General features: G+C 49.8%; 1 protein-coding gene, 1 long non-coding RNA gene and 1 other non-coding gene across 7 annotated transcripts in view; 2 read left to right on the top strand and 1 right to left on the bottom strand.

Annotated features, from left to right (window-relative positions):
- ZNF577 (zinc finger protein 577) overlaps positions 1-12,286 on the top strand; it is a 109,032-nt gene extending 96,746 nt beyond the window's left edge. For 2 of the 5 annotated variants that reach the window (XM_078361253.1, XM_078361252.1), the window contains 4 exons: positions 8,081-8,284; positions 8,703-8,744; positions 8,902-8,969; positions 11,176-12,286. In XM_078361253.1, coding sequence (XP_078217379.1) covers positions 8,081-8,284; positions 8,703-8,744; positions 8,902-8,963 — 308 coding nt within the window. In that variant the 3' untranslated portion in view covers positions 8,964-8,969; positions 11,176-12,286. The remainder of the gene's footprint in view (positions 1-8,080; positions 8,285-8,702; positions 8,745-8,901; positions 8,970-11,175) is intronic. The other 3 variants (XM_017968003.4, XM_078361260.1, XM_078361259.1) reach the window with 3 other exon arrangements.
- Positions 5,910-13,781, bottom strand: LOC103790037 (uncharacterized). Its single transcript, XR_004738194.3, has 2 exons — positions 8,355-13,781; positions 5,910-7,515 (listed from the first exon to the last, which is right to left on the bottom strand). It is a non-coding gene; the product is annotated as an uncharacterized LOC103790037 (long non-coding RNA).
- On the top strand, positions 6,282-6,385 carry LOC118150326 (U6 spliceosomal RNA). The gene has a single exon (XR_004738439.1). It is a non-coding gene; the product is annotated as a U6 spliceosomal RNA (small nuclear RNA).
- Positions 13,782-17,744: the final 3,963 nt, after the last annotated feature.

The following is a 17,744-nucleotide window of genomic DNA, read 5'->3' as shown; positions in this document are numbered from 1 at the left end:
ATGAGTAAAAATATTAAGTCATTTAGATGTCAGCTGAAGACTCCTCATCCCTTGAGATCTACCTGATTGCCTAATCTTTTGTATCATAAATTTTGAGAAAGAGATTGTCCTCCCCACAGGGCAGGGCCCCCAGGGCCTGTGTTCTCACCTCTGACTCTAAGTCTTGCTTCAACTGAGTTAGTCCAATTCACACCATGTCTGGTGGTTGCTGCCCTGAATGAAATTAACCCAGAGAGGAACTCAGACATTTCCCTCAATTTCCTGAAAAGCTACCTTAAAAGGTATTTAAATGTGGAACACATTTTACAGAAGCTTGGCAGTGTGGGAATATGCAACTGGCCAGCAATTGACAAACTTGACGCTTCCAGCTGAACTTGAGACACTCTTTTAAAAGTCCACTCTCCCTCTTATCTCCTCACCTCCAGATTTCTGCATTTTTTTTTCTTTTTTAACAATCCAGAGTAATTTAGCCATCTTTCCTTTGACTCTCTCTCTCTCTTTTTTTTTTTTTTTTGAGATGAAGTCCCCCTCTGTTGCCCAGGCTGGAGTGCAATGTCATAATCTCAGCTCACTGTATCCTCCACCTCCCAAGTTCAAGCAGTTCTCCTGCCTCAGCCTTTTGGGTAGCTGGGATTACAGGCATGCGCCATCATGCCTGGCTAATTTTTGCATTTTCAGTAGGGACGAGGTTTTGCCAGGTGGCCAGGCTGGTCTCGAACTCCTGACCTCAAGTGATCTACCCACCTCGGCGTCCCAAAGTGCTGGGATGACAGACATGAGCCACCGCACCCGGCCGACTCTGCCTCTTTATCCCTCAGGTCTCCTTTCCCAACTCAGGTCATTTATCAGTGACAGCATCCACCTTGAGAAGATTTCTGGCGCCTGCTCTTGCAGGAATCGTTTAGTTGCCATTACAGACACTGTCATTTTATTATACACAAGAAACAGAGGAGAAAAGGACAGAGAATCAACAGAAAGAAGAGAGAGGAAGGAGAAGTCTGCAGGGTCCAGAGTCCACCTACGGGAGAACCTGTCTTTGGGTGAGGGGCTCGGCGATGAAGGCTGAATTTCTCCCAGTGCAAGGGGAGACTCCCGAGTTTTGATGACATGTGGTCCTTGGGAATCTAGCTCTTCTCTGGACTCCCATGATGGTTTTCTCTTCACAACCCCCACAAAGCTCTGCAAGCCTTGCTCATCAGCATCCAATGCATGTATTTAATCTATGCCACTGACCCCAGAGCTTCCAGAGGGCACTGTGTGATCCTTGCCTTCCCCTTGCCAACAAAAGCCTTCAGTAAATGATGGTTTAACTAAACCTTTTGCTTCTGTACCTCGTTTATAATTACCCAGGATGCTTGCAAATCCGGGAAACCCCTTAGGTCACCAGCTCCATGAAGTCAGCGGAGTTCTTCTTCTTGTATTGACAGATGGAGAAAGTGAGCCCCAGAAGGAGAGTACAGTAAAATAGGAACCTGCTACAAAGTTAGAGGGCGCGGCCTTCATAAAGACCACCCTTGCTTCTGATATTTGCAAATCTGATAGATGCAAATTTCCAGAATCCCCCGGACACCCTCGGGTTGGATCATTTGCTAGAAAGAGTCACAGAGAGAAACGGAGCAGAGGATTTGAGCAGAGAAGAAGTGAAAGATGATGAAGCCCCAGATTGCACGGGGCAGAGAGAAGCTACCAGATAATGTTCCGGTTCCTCTAAGGTCTAGACGTTCTGGCTGCAGTTGAACTTCCTTTAAATTCCCCTGTGTTCTGCCAGCAAGGAGATTTAACTGAAGCCAGCTTGACTGAGTCTCCACAACTCACAGCTCAACTATCCATTTCTAAGGTATCCATAATGTCAGAATGAATCAACCACAGGGTGGTTCCTGTGACTTGAGGCTGAGCAAGAGAATGGGGGGGCGGGGGGAGACATGGCTTGTGGGGGATGGGTATTACCCTTCAGGCCACTCACTGGGGAGCTCCTGGTTTTGCATGAACCAGCAAACAGAGGAGAGGCAGTGGCCTGTGATGTGGTTTAAGAACGAGAATAAATGATAGCCCCTGTCTTCTCTCAATTCCTGGCAGTATCCAGCTTACCCCTGAATAGTGCCTCTATGGGGATAAAAGTCCCTCTGTCAGAATTTAGACACCATCCTATCAAGTTAACTGGATTGGAATCCAGAGCTCATCTCTTATAAGCTCTGTGATCTGGGGGAAATCAGTTACTTTTTCTGTGTCAGTAATTTCCCCTCAAGAAAAAGGTAGCACACCAAAATGATTTCGTTAAAGAGAGCTGGAGACCCAGGAATGCTGGTGGTGAGTCCCAGTCCTAGTGTGAAGGGCTGAGAATCAGGAGAGACAATGGTGTCATTCCAGTCCAAAGGCTGGCAGCCTTGAGACTCAGAAAGCCCTAATGTTTTATGTCCCAAAGCAGGAAAAAAACCCTCATGTCCCAGCTTAAAGGTTGTCAGGCAGGAGGAATTCCTTCTATTCATAGGAGGGCCAGCCTTTTTGTTCTATTTAGGCCTTCAACTGATTGCATGTAGCTCACCCACAATAGAGAGGGTAAGCTGTGTTACTAAATCTATCCATTTAAACGTTAATATTGGGTTGGGTGTGGTGGCTCACACCTGTAATCCCAGCACTTTGGGAGGCTGAGGCAGGCAGATAACCTGAGGTCAGAAATTTGAGACCAGCCTGGCCATCATGGTGAAACTCCATCTTTACTAAAAATACAAAAATTAGCTGGGCATGGTGTTGTGCACCTGTAATCTCAGCTACTCAGGAGGCTAAGTCAAGAGAGTCACTTGAACTTGGGAGGCGGAGGTTGCAGTCAGCCAAGATTGCGCCATTGCACTCCAGCCTGGGTGACAGAGCAAGACTCCATCTCAAAAACATTTTAAAACCTAAAAAATGAAATAAAAACTGGTACTGGGTTTTGCAAGAAATAGCAAGTCATGGGCCAGGCGTGGTGGCTCACGCCTGCAATCCCTGCACTTTGGGTGGCCGAGACGGGTGGATCACGAGGTCAAGAGATCGAGACCATCCTGGTCAACATGGTGCAACCCCGTCTCTACTAAAAATACAAAAAATTAGCTGGGCATGGTGGCGCGTGCCTATAATCCCAGCTACTCAGGAGGCTGAGGCAGGAGAATCGCCTGAACCAGGAGGCGGAGGTTGCGGTGAGCCGAGATCGCGCCATTGCACTCCAGCCTGGGTAACAAGAGCAAAACTCCGTCTCAAAAAAAAAAAAAAAGAAATAGCAAGTCACCCTGAAGTTATAATTGCATGGCATTTACAGTAAAGGGGATTGTAGATTATATTCTTGTTCTTTGAAAACTGTGTGGTACATATCCTTTATAATCAGTGAAACTATAAAACTTTTTGTGAACACGTGTTTATACACAGACACACGTTGTTCCCCTTGGAGAGCCAGTTGTAAAACACGTATCAGCACATCACCGTGTAGAAAGCACACGTACTTTGGATCCTGTAACAGTCGTGTTCTGACCCGGGTCGTTACTGCTTGTGTGACCTCGGACAAGTAATTTCCCTCTTTGTTTATTTGTTTTTGTTTTTGAGGTGGAGTGTACTCTTGTTGCCCAGTGCAATGGAGTGATCTTGGCTCAGTGCAACCTCTGCCTCCCAGGTTCAAGCGATTCTCCTGCCTCAGCCTTCCAAGTAGCTGGGACTACAGGCACATGCCACCATGCCCAGTTATTTTTTTGTATTTTTGGTAGAGATAGGGTTTCTCCATGTTGGTCAGGCTGGTCTCGAACTCCCAACCTCAGGTGATCTGCGTGCCTCAGCCTCCCAAAGTGCTAAGATTACAGGCGTGAGCCACCGCGCCCAGCCCATGTCCTTTTCTGAATGCTGGTTTTCTCTTCTTTAACATGGGAGCAGTAATAGCTACCTGAGGGAGGCTTTTGGTTGGAGCTTATGAAGATGAGATGGGAAGCACAGACCTGAGCATCTGTATCATGGCTGGCCAGGCATGGTGGCTCACACCTGTAACCCCAGCACTTGAGGCCAAAGCAGGAGTTCCAGACCAGCCTGGGCAACATGGCGAAACAGTGTCTCTACCAAAAAAAAAAAAAAAAAAAAAAATCAGCCAGGCTTTGTGGTGCATACGTGCAGTCCCAGCTACTCAGGAGGCTTAGGCAGGAGGATCGAGGCTGAGCATGGGAGGTCAAGGCTGCAGTGAGTTGTGATTGTGCCAATGAACTCTAGCATGGGTGATAAGAGCGAGACCCTGTCTCAAAATAAAATAAAAACATACATATAACGGCCACCATCAATGTAAAGACCATTTCCACTTGCTGGAGACAGGGTTACTTAGTCTCTGTCTTCTGCAATCCCACTAACGTGACACTTCCTGTATGACCCACCCTATCCCGTCCTCACAGTCTTTTCCCCACTTGCACTGCCCTTTTGTCAAGCAGAAGCTGTAGGGGATCATTTAGTAGGTATTACTCTGAGGTCCCTGCACCTGGGGTTAGGGGAGAGCAAACACTCTCCCAGTGATCTGCTCTGATCCCAGGCACCTTGGAAGAGCACGCAGGGTCCCCGTGAGCTTCTCTAGGGCACGGAGGGCAGCTTGTTCATCACGCGCTCACATGTGTCCTGCGCTGGGGGGCATGTTAGTTTGCTAGGGTGCGGTAACTCATTACCATAAACCCAGTGGCTTCAAACCACAGAAATGGATTATCTCACAGCACTGGAGGCCAGAAGTCTGAAATCAAAGTGTTGGCAGGGTTGGCTGCTTTTGGAGGCTCTGGGGGAGAATCTCTTCCACGCCTCTCTCCTAGCTCCCGGTGGCAGCTGCCATCCTCGCCATTCCTCGGTGTTAGGGATGGAATTTTGTCCTCTCCACACCCTCCATTCCTATGTTGAAGTCCTAAAAATCTGGTGAGGTGTCTCTCACTCATAGTCCCAGCCACTTGGGAGGCTGAGGCAGGAGGACTGCTTGAGCCCACGAGTTCAAGACTAGGCTGGCAATGTGGTGAGACTTCATCTCTACTATTTTTTTTTTTTTTTGAGACAGAGTTTCACTCTTGTTGCCCAGGATGGAGTGTAGTGGCGCAATCTCAGCTCACTGCAACCTCCGCCTCCCGGGTTCAAGCGACTCTCCTGCCTCAGCCTCTCGAGTAGCTGTGTTACAGGCATGTGCCACCATGCCTGCCTAACTTCGTATTTTTAGTAGACAGGGTTTCTTCTTGTTAGTCAGACTGGTCTTGAACTCCCGACCTCAGGTGATCTGCCCGCCTTGGCCTCGCAAAGTGCTGGAATTATAGGTATGAGCCACTGTACCCAGCCCGATTTTTTTTTTTTTTTAATTAGCTGAGCATGGTGACCTGTGGCTACAGTCCCAGCTATTTGGGAGGCTGAGACGGGAGGCTGGCTAAAGCCTGAGAGGCAGAGGTTGCAATGAACTGATTGTGCCTGGGTCAGCTCACCGGCTCAGTGAGCTGACTGTACTCCATCTTGGGCAGCAGAGAAAGAGCCTGTTTCAAAGAAGGAAAGAAAAATCACCAGAAGCTAGGCGAAAGGCACAGAAGACATTCTGCCTCACAGCCCTCGGAGGAAACGAAGCCTGCTGGACCATCCTGATCCTGGACTTTTTTTTTTTTTTTTTTTGAGACGGAGTTTCGCGCTTGTTACCCAGGCTGGAGTGCAATGGCTGATCTTGGCTCACCGCAACCTCCGCCTCCTGGGTTCAAGCAATTCTCCTGCCTCAGCCTCCCGAGCAGCTGGGACTACAGGGGCGCACCACCATGCCCAGCTAATTTTTGTATTTTTAGTAGAGACGGGGTTTCACCTTGTTGACCAGGATGGTCTCGATCTCTTGACCTGGTGATCCACCCGCCTCGGCCTCCCAAAGTGCTGGGATTAGGCGTGAGCCACTGCGCCCGGACTTCTTTTCCTTTTTGAGATAGGGTCTCCCTCTGTTGCCCAGACTGGAGTGCGGTGGTACAATCATAGCTCACTGCGGCCTCCATCTCCTGAGCTCAAGTGATCCTCCTACCTCAGCCCCCCACGTAACTGGAACTGTAAGCGTACACCACCACATCTAGCTAATATTAAAATTGTTTTTGGCGACAATGTCTCACTGTGTTGCCAGGCTGGTCTCAAAACCCCTGGGGCTCAAGCAATACTGTCCCCTCAGCCTCCCTGAGTGCTGGGATTACAGGACTGAGACACCACATTCAGTCTTATTATTTCACTTTGGGAGGCATTTTTTCCTCCTAATCAGATGGTTCTCAAACTGTATGTAAGAATTACCTGGGGCAGTGCTCGCTTCGGCAGCACATATACTAAAATTGGAACGATACAGAGATTAGCATGGCCCCTGCGCAAGGATGACACGCAGACTCGTGAAGCGTTCCGTATTTTTTCTTTGAACAAACTATATTATTCAGAGAAGGAACTGGTGGTAATTAAATCTGTGCAGGAAAGAATCAGTGAAATCTTGTGTCTGGCTGCACTTATAGGTAGGCAGAAAAACGAGGAGAAAACATCCAAACCAGTCATGTGTAAAACTTTGACACAGGGAAACCAATCATTTATAGAATAATAGGTACAAAGCTTTTTAAGTTCTATAGAAGATAAGAAATGGCTGTGTTTGGGGACAAATATAAAAACATAACCCTACGCGCTGGGAATTATAACTGACGCATATTCATGTTGCTGTAACAGAATGCATATTTCCTCGTGTTAGTAGCAACATGAAGTTGGATCTTCTCCAGATGCTTTCCAAGGCAGTACCAGAAGTTACAAGCATGTTAGAAAGAAGACGAATTAGTGTCCACTTGAGGGTCAGATGAGAAGTCTTTGAGTCTTATTTGGCAAGAATTATTTTTAATAATTAAACATTAAAACATTACTATGGTAATACATTAAACATGAAAAATATAAGAGCACAAATAAAATGAAAAATATCAGTAACATTCATAACTGATCATTAGTAACGTTCATACTTACTGTCTTTTTTCCCATATACATGTAAATTCTATGAAAATGACATATGTGTTTTTATTAAAGTATATTTTTTCATTTGACAACCACTCAGGAACATTTTCCTATGTCAACATATGTTTTATCTATTAATATAAGCATTATTCTTAATGGGTTTATTGTATTCTATCATAAAGCTTTATCATAATTTACTTAACTAATTCTCTCTGGTTGGACATTTCAGTTGATCACAGTTTTTTCTTAATATTTAAAAATGTCCCATAACAATAAATACTTTTGTAACCAAAAAAAAAAAAAAAAAAAAAAAGAATTACCTGGGGCATTTGTTTAAATCATTTCCATGGCCCTGAGCTCACAAAGTCGGAATAGACGGCAATGGAGACCAGGTATCGTCGTGTTTACCAGGTGCACACAGGTGATGTGGATGCTTTGGGGTCCATGGACCAGTTTTGCAAACACTTGAATATACAGTGACAAGAGCCGATGGTGGAGGGTGTGTCTCATGTGCTTTGTCGCAGCTTCTTTGGTCTCCCTCTTATCTCTCAGCATCTAGAAAACGGAAATTATCACAAGGACCAGAAAGGTGTTGGCCAGGATGGGAGCAGGCTTGAAAAGCCAGGTCTCATCTCAGAACCCTTAGCTGCATGACATCTTCAGAAGCTCTTAAAACCCTTTAACCAAAGAAGGTCACATTCATAGGCTCTGCAGGTTAGGACTTAGATGTATATTTTGGGGGCCACCTGCCAACCCCACTACATGTGGAACCGAAGGTACTGAGGGACAGATGGACTTTGTTATTACGGAAGCCTTAGAAAATGAACACACCTGGCTTGTGGGGTCACCACTCCCGTCTCTGCCCCCATCTTCACGTTGCCTGCTTCTCTGTGCTTTTTGTCTATCTCCCTGTGCCTCATTCTTATAAGGGTTTGGGGCTCACTTTAAATCTAGGATATACTCATCTTGAAATTCTTAATTTTATGACATTTGCAAAACCCCTCTTTTCAAATAGGTTGCAGTCACAGGTTCTGGGGGTTAGAACGTCCCCATATGTAATTGTGTCATGTAATATATAGACGGGAGACCACGGCAGTGTTATTTCCTCTCCATATTACAGCATTCATGGGGAATGACATTGTGGTTTTGAGCCTCCGGATTGCGGCTGTCTGCAGGCTTGGTCACAGAAAGGGGCCGCCGGACGCCAGCAGCTCTGACTCCTCTCACTGGAGCCCGCAGGCATGCCCCTTTGGTGACACGCCCTCTGTACTGCACACTGCTTGGCTGCTCACCAAGCTGTTCGGAGCTTTCTGCTATGTCCTGGGTAAGAAGGTCTATTCACCCCATGCTTGGGGGCCAGGGATTAAGTGGATGCCAAACAGAGTTCCACCCACCTGCATCAACAGGGGTATGGGTCCTCCTTGTCTGCAGGTGGCTGAGGCGGAGGGGGAGGCTCAGAGCCAGGAGGTGGCTTGCGCAAGGCTGCCCACCTTGGAATCCCGGGGTGTCTGATGGCAGAGTGTGGGCTCCTCCCAGCTCCAACGTGGCCTACTCCTCAGAGGAGAGGTGGGGTATCCAGAGAGAGTGAAGCGGTGGGGTGTCCAGGGAAGGGTCCCCCTCTTGTCACCTGAGTTAGTCCTGGAGACCTTCAGCCTCTGCTCTTTCAGGAATGTCTAAACTCACCTCATATTCCAGGGTGCCAGACCGACTCTCAGTCTTTTTTTTTTTAAATTCCATTTTAGGTTTTGGGGTACATGTGAAGAACATGCAAGACTGCTGCATGGGTACACACATGGCAGTGTGATCTGCTGCCTTCCTCCCCATCACCTACATCTGGCATTTCTCCCCATGCTATCTCTCCCCAATTCCCCACCCCGCAACTCTCTCTTAATCTTAAGGGCTTTCCTATGAAGGACAAATTGAGATAGTCCCATTTTACAGATGAAAAAAGAGAGGCTCCCAGGAATGAAGTGGTTCCATGCCAAGAACAGGCAACTAACTGAGATGCTGTAAGTATGTGGGTCCCCTTAACTTCATTGTTGAAATGCTAATCCCCAAGGAGATGATATTAGAAGTGGGCATGTTTGGGGTGATTAGATTATGAGCCCTCATGCATGGGAGTGGTACTTTTGCATGAGAAGTCCAAGAGAGAGACCCCTGCCCTTGCCACCATGTGGGGTCACAGCAGGAAGATTCCATTTATGAATCAGAAAAAGCGCTCTCGCCAGCCACCTTGCCAGCCTCTGAAGTGTGAGAAATAAAATCTGTGTTGTTTATAAACCACCCAGCTTAGGGTAATTGTTAGAGCAGACAGAAGGGACTAGGACAATAAGAAATAAATATCTGGGGCCGGGTGCTGTGACTCACGCCTGGAATCCCAGCACTTTGGGAGGCTGAGGCAGGCGGAGATCAGCCTGGCCAACGTAGTGAAACCCTGTCTCTTCTAAAAATACAAAAATTAACTGGGCGTGGTGACACAATCCTGTAATCCCAGCTACTCGGGAGGCTCAGGCAGGGGAATCACTTGAGCCTGGGAGGTGGAGGTTGCAGTGAGCCAAGATTGTGCCACTGCATTCCAGCCTGGACGACACAGTAAAAAAATAAAAAAGAGATAAATATATACTTGGGCCAGGTGAGGCAGCTTACACCTGTAATTCCAGCACTTTGGGAGGTCTAGGTGGAAGAATCACTTGAGGCTAGGAGTTTGAGACCAGCCTGGGCAATATAGTGAGCTGTCTCTATAAAATAAAACCAATAAAATTAGCTGGGCATAGTGGCACAGCCTGTATTTCCAGCAACTCAGGAGGCTAAGGTGGGAGGATTGCTTGAACCTGGGAGGCTGAGGCTGCAGCGAACAGTGACCTAACCCCACTGCATTCCAGCCTGGGCAACAGAGTGAGACCTTGTCTAAAATAGAGAAACGTATATTTGTTTCTGCCCCTGATTTCTGGCACAGAGCTCTTAAAATTCTTGTAACTTCCTGAGTAAGGAGGTGAGAAGAGCATATTTTGTTGTTCATAATTAGCCCCTATCAGCCGTCCCTGAGTTTGTACTAATGAGATGGTCTGGCCGATGGCTGCCAGAGAGGTGAACCCTGTCATCCCAGTGGAATTTTTAGCCTCATGCCCCAAATTCCAAGAGGGGCGAGGAGCTGGAGATTGACTAATCACCAGTGGCCAATGGTTTAATCAATCATGCTGTAAAATAAAAATAAAATCCTAAGGCCCTCCCTTCGCTCCCTCACCACCACCACCCGCCCCTGACTCAATAGGACCCTTTCTTGGCCAAATGGATCCCAGTGAAACCTTAAAATCTGAGCTCCTGGCCGTGACTTGAAGGCAGGTGGTAAAGGCCCTATCATACCCCTTCCCTTGTGGAGTTTAGGAACGGCAGCAGACAGCATTACAGTTAAAATAGAGGTGGTAAGACGGACAACACAGACTTCGTGGTGCTAAGATACCAAATTACACACAAGACCTCAGGCAGGTGCTAAGACGCGTCTACGGGCCTTCGGTCCTGCTATGCAGCATCCCTATGGTAAAACACTCTTTTGTGCAGACTCCAGGTTTTAAGCAGAGCCTTACTCCTTTAACCAACTGCAAGCGAAAGACTCCCTGAATCCATCTATAACCTGTAAGCCCGCCCCTCTTCGAGATATCCCGCCTTTTCAGGCCAAACCAACATATGTCTTCCATGTATTGATTTATGACTTTGCCTATAACTCCTTTCTCCCTAAAATGCATCAAACCAAACTTTTTTTTTTTTTTTTGAGATGGATTTTCGCTGTTGTTACCCAGGCTTGAGTGCAATGGCATGATCTCAGCTCACTGCAACCTCTGCCTCCTGGGTTCAAGCAATTCTCCTGCCTCAGCCTCCCGAGCAGCTGGGACTACAGGCGTGCACCACCATGCCCAGCTAATTTTTGTATTTTTAGTAGAGACGGGGTTTCACCTTGTTGACCAGGATGGTCTCGATCTTTTGACCTCATGATCCACTCGCCTCAGGCTCCCAAAGTGCTGGGATTACAGGCGTGAGCCACCGCGCCCGGCCCAAACTTTTTTTTTTAATTTTACTTTAAGTTCTGGTATACGTGTGCAGAATGTGCAGGTCCGTTATATAGGTACACATGTGCACCGTCATCTGGGTTTTGAGCCCTGCGTGCATTAGGTATTTGCCCTAACGCTCTGCCTCCCTTTATCCCCCACCTCCCCACAGGCCCTGGTGTGCGATGTTCCCCTCCCTGTGTCCACGTGTTCTCATCGTTCAACTCCCACTTCTGAGTGAGCACATGCAGTGTTTGGTTTTCTGTTCCTGTGTCAGCGTGCTGAGAAGGAGGGCTTCCAGCTTCATCCACGTCCCTGCAAAGGACACAAACTCATCCTTTTAATGGCTGCAGCATCAAACCAAACTTAATCTGACCAACCCTGGGCACACCACAGTCACTTAAATTGTCCCAGAATAACTTCTTTAAAATATTTTACAGGGGCCAGGTGTGGTGCTCATGCCAAAAATTCCAGCACTTTGGGAAGCTGAGGCGGGAGGATCACTTGAGCCCAGAAGTTTGAGACCAGCCTGGGTAACCTAGGGAGACCCTGTCTCTACAAAAAGTTAACACATTTGCTGGGTGTGGGGGCACACACCTGTAGTCCCAGCTACTGAAGAAACTGAGGTGGGAGGATCACCTGAAACCAGAAGGTTGAGGCCGCAGTGAGCCACGATGGCGCCACTGCACCCAGAGTGAGATCTTGACTCCAAAATAAATAAATAAATAAATAAAGTACTTTGTAGAGTTAGGTTTTTCTGTTAACAATGCCCAGGCGGGATGGCTCATGCCTGTAATCCCAGCACTTTGGGAAGCCGAGGCTGGCAGATCATCTGAGGTCAGGAGTTTGAGACCAGCCTGACCAACATAGAGAAACCCTGTCTCTACTAAAAATACAAAATTAGCTGGGCGTGGTGGCACATACCTGTAATCCCAGCTACTGGGGAGGCTGAGGCAGGAGAATTGCTTGAACCTGGGAGGCCGAGGGTGTGGTGAGCAGAGATTGAGCCATTATGCTCCAGCCTGGGCCACAAGAGCAAAACTCCATCTCAAAAAAACCCAACAAAACAAAACAAAAATGCCCATGTAAAGGAACATCCACAAAAACCCTAAACAATGGGGTTTGGAGAGGTCCCAGCTTGGTGAAGGCATCCGCAGGGCGCCGTCGCAGAGACAGAAGCTCCTGTACTTGGAACCCTTCTGGACCCCACGTCATGTTCTCCCTCAACTGTAATCTTTATAATCCTCTTTCTAATAAACTGGCACCGAAGTAAAGTGCCCCCTGAGTTCTGTGAGCTGTGATGGCAAATTATTGAACGTCAGGAGGGGTGGGACCTCTGATTTGTAGCCAAGTCATGCAGAAGTGTGGGTACCTGTGGTCCCGGTGCCTGTGACTGGCATGTGAAGTGGGGGGCACTCCCATGGGGCTGAGCCCTCCACCGGTGGGGGCTGCGCTAACTCCAGGGAGTTATTGTCAGAACTGAAGTGAATTGTTACACACGCAGTTGCTGCCCAAGAGATGGAGAGTTGATGGTTGGTGGGAAGGAAGCCTTGCATCTTTGGTGTCAGACGTGTTATGAGTGGAAAAACAGGGTTTTATTTTCTTTATGTTTTGAGACGAAGTTTTGCGGCATGATCTCAGCTCACTACAACCTCCGCCTCCTGAGTTCAAGCCCTTCTCCTGCCCCAGCCTCTGGAGCAGCTGGGATTACTGGCATGCGCCACCACGCCTGGCTAATTTTGTAGTTTTAGTGGAGACGGGGTTTCTGCATGTTGGTCAGGCTGGTCTCAAACTTCTGATCTCTGATGATCTGCCCACCTTGGCCTCCCAAAGTGCTGGGATTACAAGTGTGAGCCATTGTGCTCGGCCCTACTTATTTTTTTTTGAGACACAGTTCCACTCTGTCACCCAGGCTGGAGTGCACTGGCATAATCTTGGCTCACTGCAACCCTCACCTCTCAGGTTTAAGCAATTCTCCTGCCTCAGCCTCCCTAGTAGCTGGGATTACAAGCACCTGCCCCCTACCACGCCCTGCTCATTTTTGGGTTTTTGGTAGAGATGGGATTTCATCATGTTGGCCAGGCTGGCCTCCAACTCCTGACCTCACATGATCTGCCTGCCTCGGCCTCCCAAAGTGCCAGGATTACAGGCATGAGCCACTGTGCCCGGCCTGGGATTTTCTTTCAAATCCACGCCTCCCTGCCAGCCCCAGAAGTCCAGGCCACCAGCCCCGGGCCCTGGATCCCCACCGTTAGATCTACGTTCTGAATCTGATTGCCGTGTTTGTCCTACAGAGACTCTTCTGCCCTGACTGTGGTGGAGGCTGATGCAGGAGGCGAGTTGGACAAAGGGAACTTGTGGAGGGTGGGGTTAAGCCGCGGAGCTAAGCCACAAGTGTGAAAGGAAGCTGGGCTTGGGAAAGTTTTCTGTCAGTGCTCGGAATGCAATGGATGCAGCTGAGAATCCAGGGGCCCAGGCCTCATCTTGAGCCCACAGGATGCTAGGCCCACAGCCCCACCTCCCTGAGACCCAGGAGTCTGGGTCCAGCCCCTCCTCCCTCAGACCCAGGAGTCCAAATCCAGCCCCTCCTCCCTCAGACCCAGGAGTCCAGATCCAGCCCCTCCTCCCTCAGACCCAGGAGTCCAGATCCAGCCCCTCCTCCCTCAGACCCAGGAGTCCAGATCCAGCCCCTCCTCCCTCAGACCCAGGAGTCCAGGCCCCAGCCCCTCCTCCCTCAGACCCAGGAGTCCAGGCCCCAGCCCCTCCTCCCTCAGACCCAGGAATCAAGGCTCTCAGATCTTAGTCTAAGCTCCCAGCTCCTTCCTCCTCCCTCGGTGATTGGCAGGGTGTAGTCTAGTGCGTTAATGTCTAATGCCTGTTTTCCGTTACCTGGCACCTGGCCGTGCTGCCTGTGTGCTGTATCGCTTGTCCCAGGAAACTACTCTTCTTGTGCCTCAGTTTCCCAATCTGGAAAATGAATCTGCTCCTCTCTTGCTTCCCTGGAGAGGATAGATAGCTTCTGCAAAAGGAAGCCCCTCCCTCCCGCTCCCTCTGGCTCTCGCAGCCTTTTTCTCTCCAGGGAAAGGGGCAGGAGAGACGGTGGATGCTGGGGTGGAAGTGCCTACGACAGGAGACACGCAGGGTTCTCCCCTCCAGTTCTTCCTCTCCCTCCTCCCAGCTCTAGAAGCCCTACAGTTTCTCCCAGAGGCGCTGGCTGGAGGGAGAAGGTGGATGTATAGTCATCCTTGCGGCCACGCTCCCTCCCTCCCTCCTTCCCTCCCTCCCAGGATTTCAGCAGAGTCATGGGAGCCTAGGTGTTTCCCAGAATATGTGTGTCCAGTGGAACTCTCGCTCACCCGGGGCTCTGAGTTCCTGGAAGTCCAGAGGTAGCCTCTTTCCAGACTTGGGGTCTTTGCTGATCTTGGAGTCTTTTTGGTCTAAGGTCCCACCTCCCAGGAGCTCCTCATCCCATTCTCCCAGGACTTGCCACTCTGAGTGGCGTCCATTAAATTATTATGTAGGGGTGGGCTGGGGGTCCCCGCTGCTGGACTCCCTCTCCCCAACTTCTTTTCTCCCCCCTTCCCTATCCTTCCCTCTCTCTCTCCTTCCTCCATTCTCCTCCTCTTCTTCTGACCTTCCTCCCCCTCCTGTTTCCCTCCCTCCTCCTCTCCCTCTCTCTGTCCTCCTTCTTCCCTTATCTCTCCTTCTCTCATTCCTTCCTCTCTTTTTTTTTTTTCCCCAGACAGAGTCACTTTGTTGCTTAGGCTGGAATGGAGTGGCACAATCTTGGCTCACGGCAAACTCTACCTCTGGGGTTCAAGCGATTCTCCTGCGTCAGCCTCATGAGTAGCTGCGACTACAGGCATGCCTCACCACATTGAGCTAATTTTTGTATTTTTAGTAGAGACGGAGTTTCACCATGTTGGCTGGGCTAGTCTCAAACCCCTGACTTCATGATCCACCCACCCCAGGCTCCCAAAGTGCTGGGCTTAGAGGCGTGAGCCACCATCCCTGGCTGCTCTCCTTTTTCTTTCCCCTCTCCATCTACCAATCTGACTTCCTCTCCTGACCCCACACGTTTGTTCAACCCGTATTTGTTGGGCACCTACCAAATACTAGAAAAAGGTCCACAGGAACGAGCCATGAACAGGCCAGATAAAAACAGCACCTGTGTAGAGCTTGCATTCCGACCAGGAAGATACACGTTGAACAAAAAGATGGCCGGACGCTGTGGCTCACGCCTGTAACCCTAGCACTTTGGGAGGACGAGGAGGGCAGATCATGAGGTCAAGAGATTGAGACCATCCTGGTGAACATGGTGAAACCCCGTCTCTACTAAAAAAAATTCAAAAATTAGCTGGGCATGGTGGCATGTGCCCGTAGTGCCAGCTACTTGAGAGGCTGAGGCAGGAGAATTGTGTGCACCTGGGAGGTGGAGGTTGCAGTGGGCCGAGACCACAGCACTGCCCTCCACCTGGCAAGACTCTGTCTTAAGAAAAAAAAAGATACTAAACATACCTTACGCAAGTTATGCATTATGGAGGAAGGGGATCAATGCTATGGGGAAAAAGAAAAGGAAAGAGCAGAGGAGAGTAAAGGGGGTCTGGAATCAGGGCTAGGGCAGGTTTCGCTATTGAACAGATGGTCACAGAAGCCAGCTTCCATCTTTCCTCCCTCTCCCTCCCTTCCTTTCTCCTCTGTCTCTCAGTATCTAGATCCCCACAATGCATTTTCCTTCCCAACCCAGGACACGTAGCAAAGAAACCATCTACCTGGATTCAAGCATTTAATAAAACAAGGACCTCTTCGGGTTGCTGCCCAGAGACCCCCTGCCCGCACTGGTTCCTCGGGAAGTACCTGCCTGTGACAGGGCGCATGGAGGAGCAACTGTCGCCAGCACCAGCTGAGGTCAGGGGCTTGAAGAGTTAGCCCACCGTGTCTGTGTCCATCTCCCAGTCTTCTTGCTCCTGGCTCCTGGGATCCTGCACCTCTGCCCAACCTCACTCACATTTCCTCTCCAGCCTGGAAAAGCCCCAGGGATCTCCAATGCAACCCTACTACCCAGCGACTCATCCTGGCCCACAGCCCCCTGTCTCTCCATCCAGTTCGTTCTGTACTCAGACCCAGAGCTGATCCTGTCCCTCCATTGCTCACAGGCCTTCCATGGCTCCCCAGTGCCACCAGCCGCTGATTCCTGCATTCTAAACCTGACATGTTGCATGCTTTAAATAGCTTGATTTAGCCATTTTACAATGTATATATATATATAGAGAGAGAGCAAACGTCACATTGTACAACATTAATATGTATAATTGTCACTTAGTTAAAAAGAATTTTTTTTTGATATGGGAGTCTGGAGTGCAGTGGGGCGATCTTGGCTCACTGCAAGCTCTGCCTCCAGGGTTCAAGCGATTCTCCTGCCTCAGCCTCCCGAGAGGCTGGGATTACAGGTGCATGTCACCACACCTCGCTAATTTTTGAATTTTTAGTAGAGACAGGGTTTCTCCATGTTGGCCAGGCTGGTCTCGAACTCCTGACCTTAAGTGATCTGCCTGCCTCGGCCTCCCAAAGTACCGAGATTAGAGGCATGAGCCACTGTGCCTGGTCAAAAAAACTTTTCTTTTTCATTAGGCGCCCTGCAATCCCCCAGCTCCTTGTTTCAACCTGTGTGCTTCACAGCATCAATCCTCTCCTACTTTTTTGACTGGCCACACCACTTCTTGCCTTGGAGGCCCCTTTTATGCCTCACCTTCCATCCCTACCCTGACCACGGCTAACTCCTCATCAGCCAGCATCACCTCCTCCAGGAAGTCCTCCCTGATTCTTGGGCTGGGTTGGCGCATCCTTGCACTGTTTTGTGGCCCTCTGTTTATACAGCTGTCTTCTCCACCAGATTGGCATCTCCCCAAGGGCAGGGCCCAGGGCTGAGTCATCTCTGTGTGCCCGGCATCACCCAGCCCAGCCCTATTCACCAGGGCTCACGAGATGACCCCAAAATGAAAGAATGTTCTCGCCTTTGCCTTTCCTTCATTTTCGCCTTACCTCTCCCACCCTGCGCCCCTTCTGTCCAGGTGTTCTGTAAACTGTACCCTGAGGTTTCCTGACAATGCCTGGCATGTTCAGGGGTCACTGTGGACCCAGGGCAGGGACTGGAGCTCAGCCACCACGGGACAGATGGCTGTTAGTGAGGGGTGCGGGACCCTACCTGCCCCTCCACCAGCAGCCCAGCCTTCGGTGGGAGTGCCCAGCTTCGCTGCTCCTGTCCTTCAGCACTTGTCTTGGCCGCTTCCAGCCTTGGTAATCTCTTCATGCAAGAAATTCTGGGGGCTGGACATGTAGGTCCAAGGGACAAGAAAGCTGAGAGTTGAGACTTTGGAGTCTGAGGGAGGAGGGGCTCTGAGCCTGGACTCCTGGGTCTGAGGGAGGAGGGGCGGGGGGCCTAGACTCCTGGGTCTGAGGGAGGAGGGGCTGGAAGTCTGGACTCCTGGGTCTGAGGGAAGAGGGGCTGGGGGGTTGGACTCCTGGGTCTGAGGGAAGAGGGGCTGGAAGTCTGGACTCCTGGGTCTGAGGGAGGAGGGGTGGGGGGCTTGGGCTTCTGGGTCTGAGGGAGGAGGTGCTGGGGGCCTAGACTCCTGCGTCTGAGGGAGGAGGGGCTGGAAGTCTGGACTCCTGGGTCTGAGGGAGGAGGGGTGGGGGGCTTGGGCTTCTGGGTCTGAGGGAGGAGGTGCTGGGGGCCTAGAC

The sequence above is a fragment of the Callithrix jacchus genome, chromosome 22 (genome assembly GCF_049354715.1).
Source record: "Callithrix jacchus isolate 240 chromosome 22, calJac240_pri, whole genome shotgun sequence".
Lineage (NCBI taxonomy): Eukaryota > Metazoa > Chordata > Mammalia > Primates > Cebidae > Callithrix > Callithrix jacchus.
The sequence above is the reverse complement of the archived record's forward strand: the minus strand, read 5'-3'. Positions and strand labels throughout refer to the sequence as shown.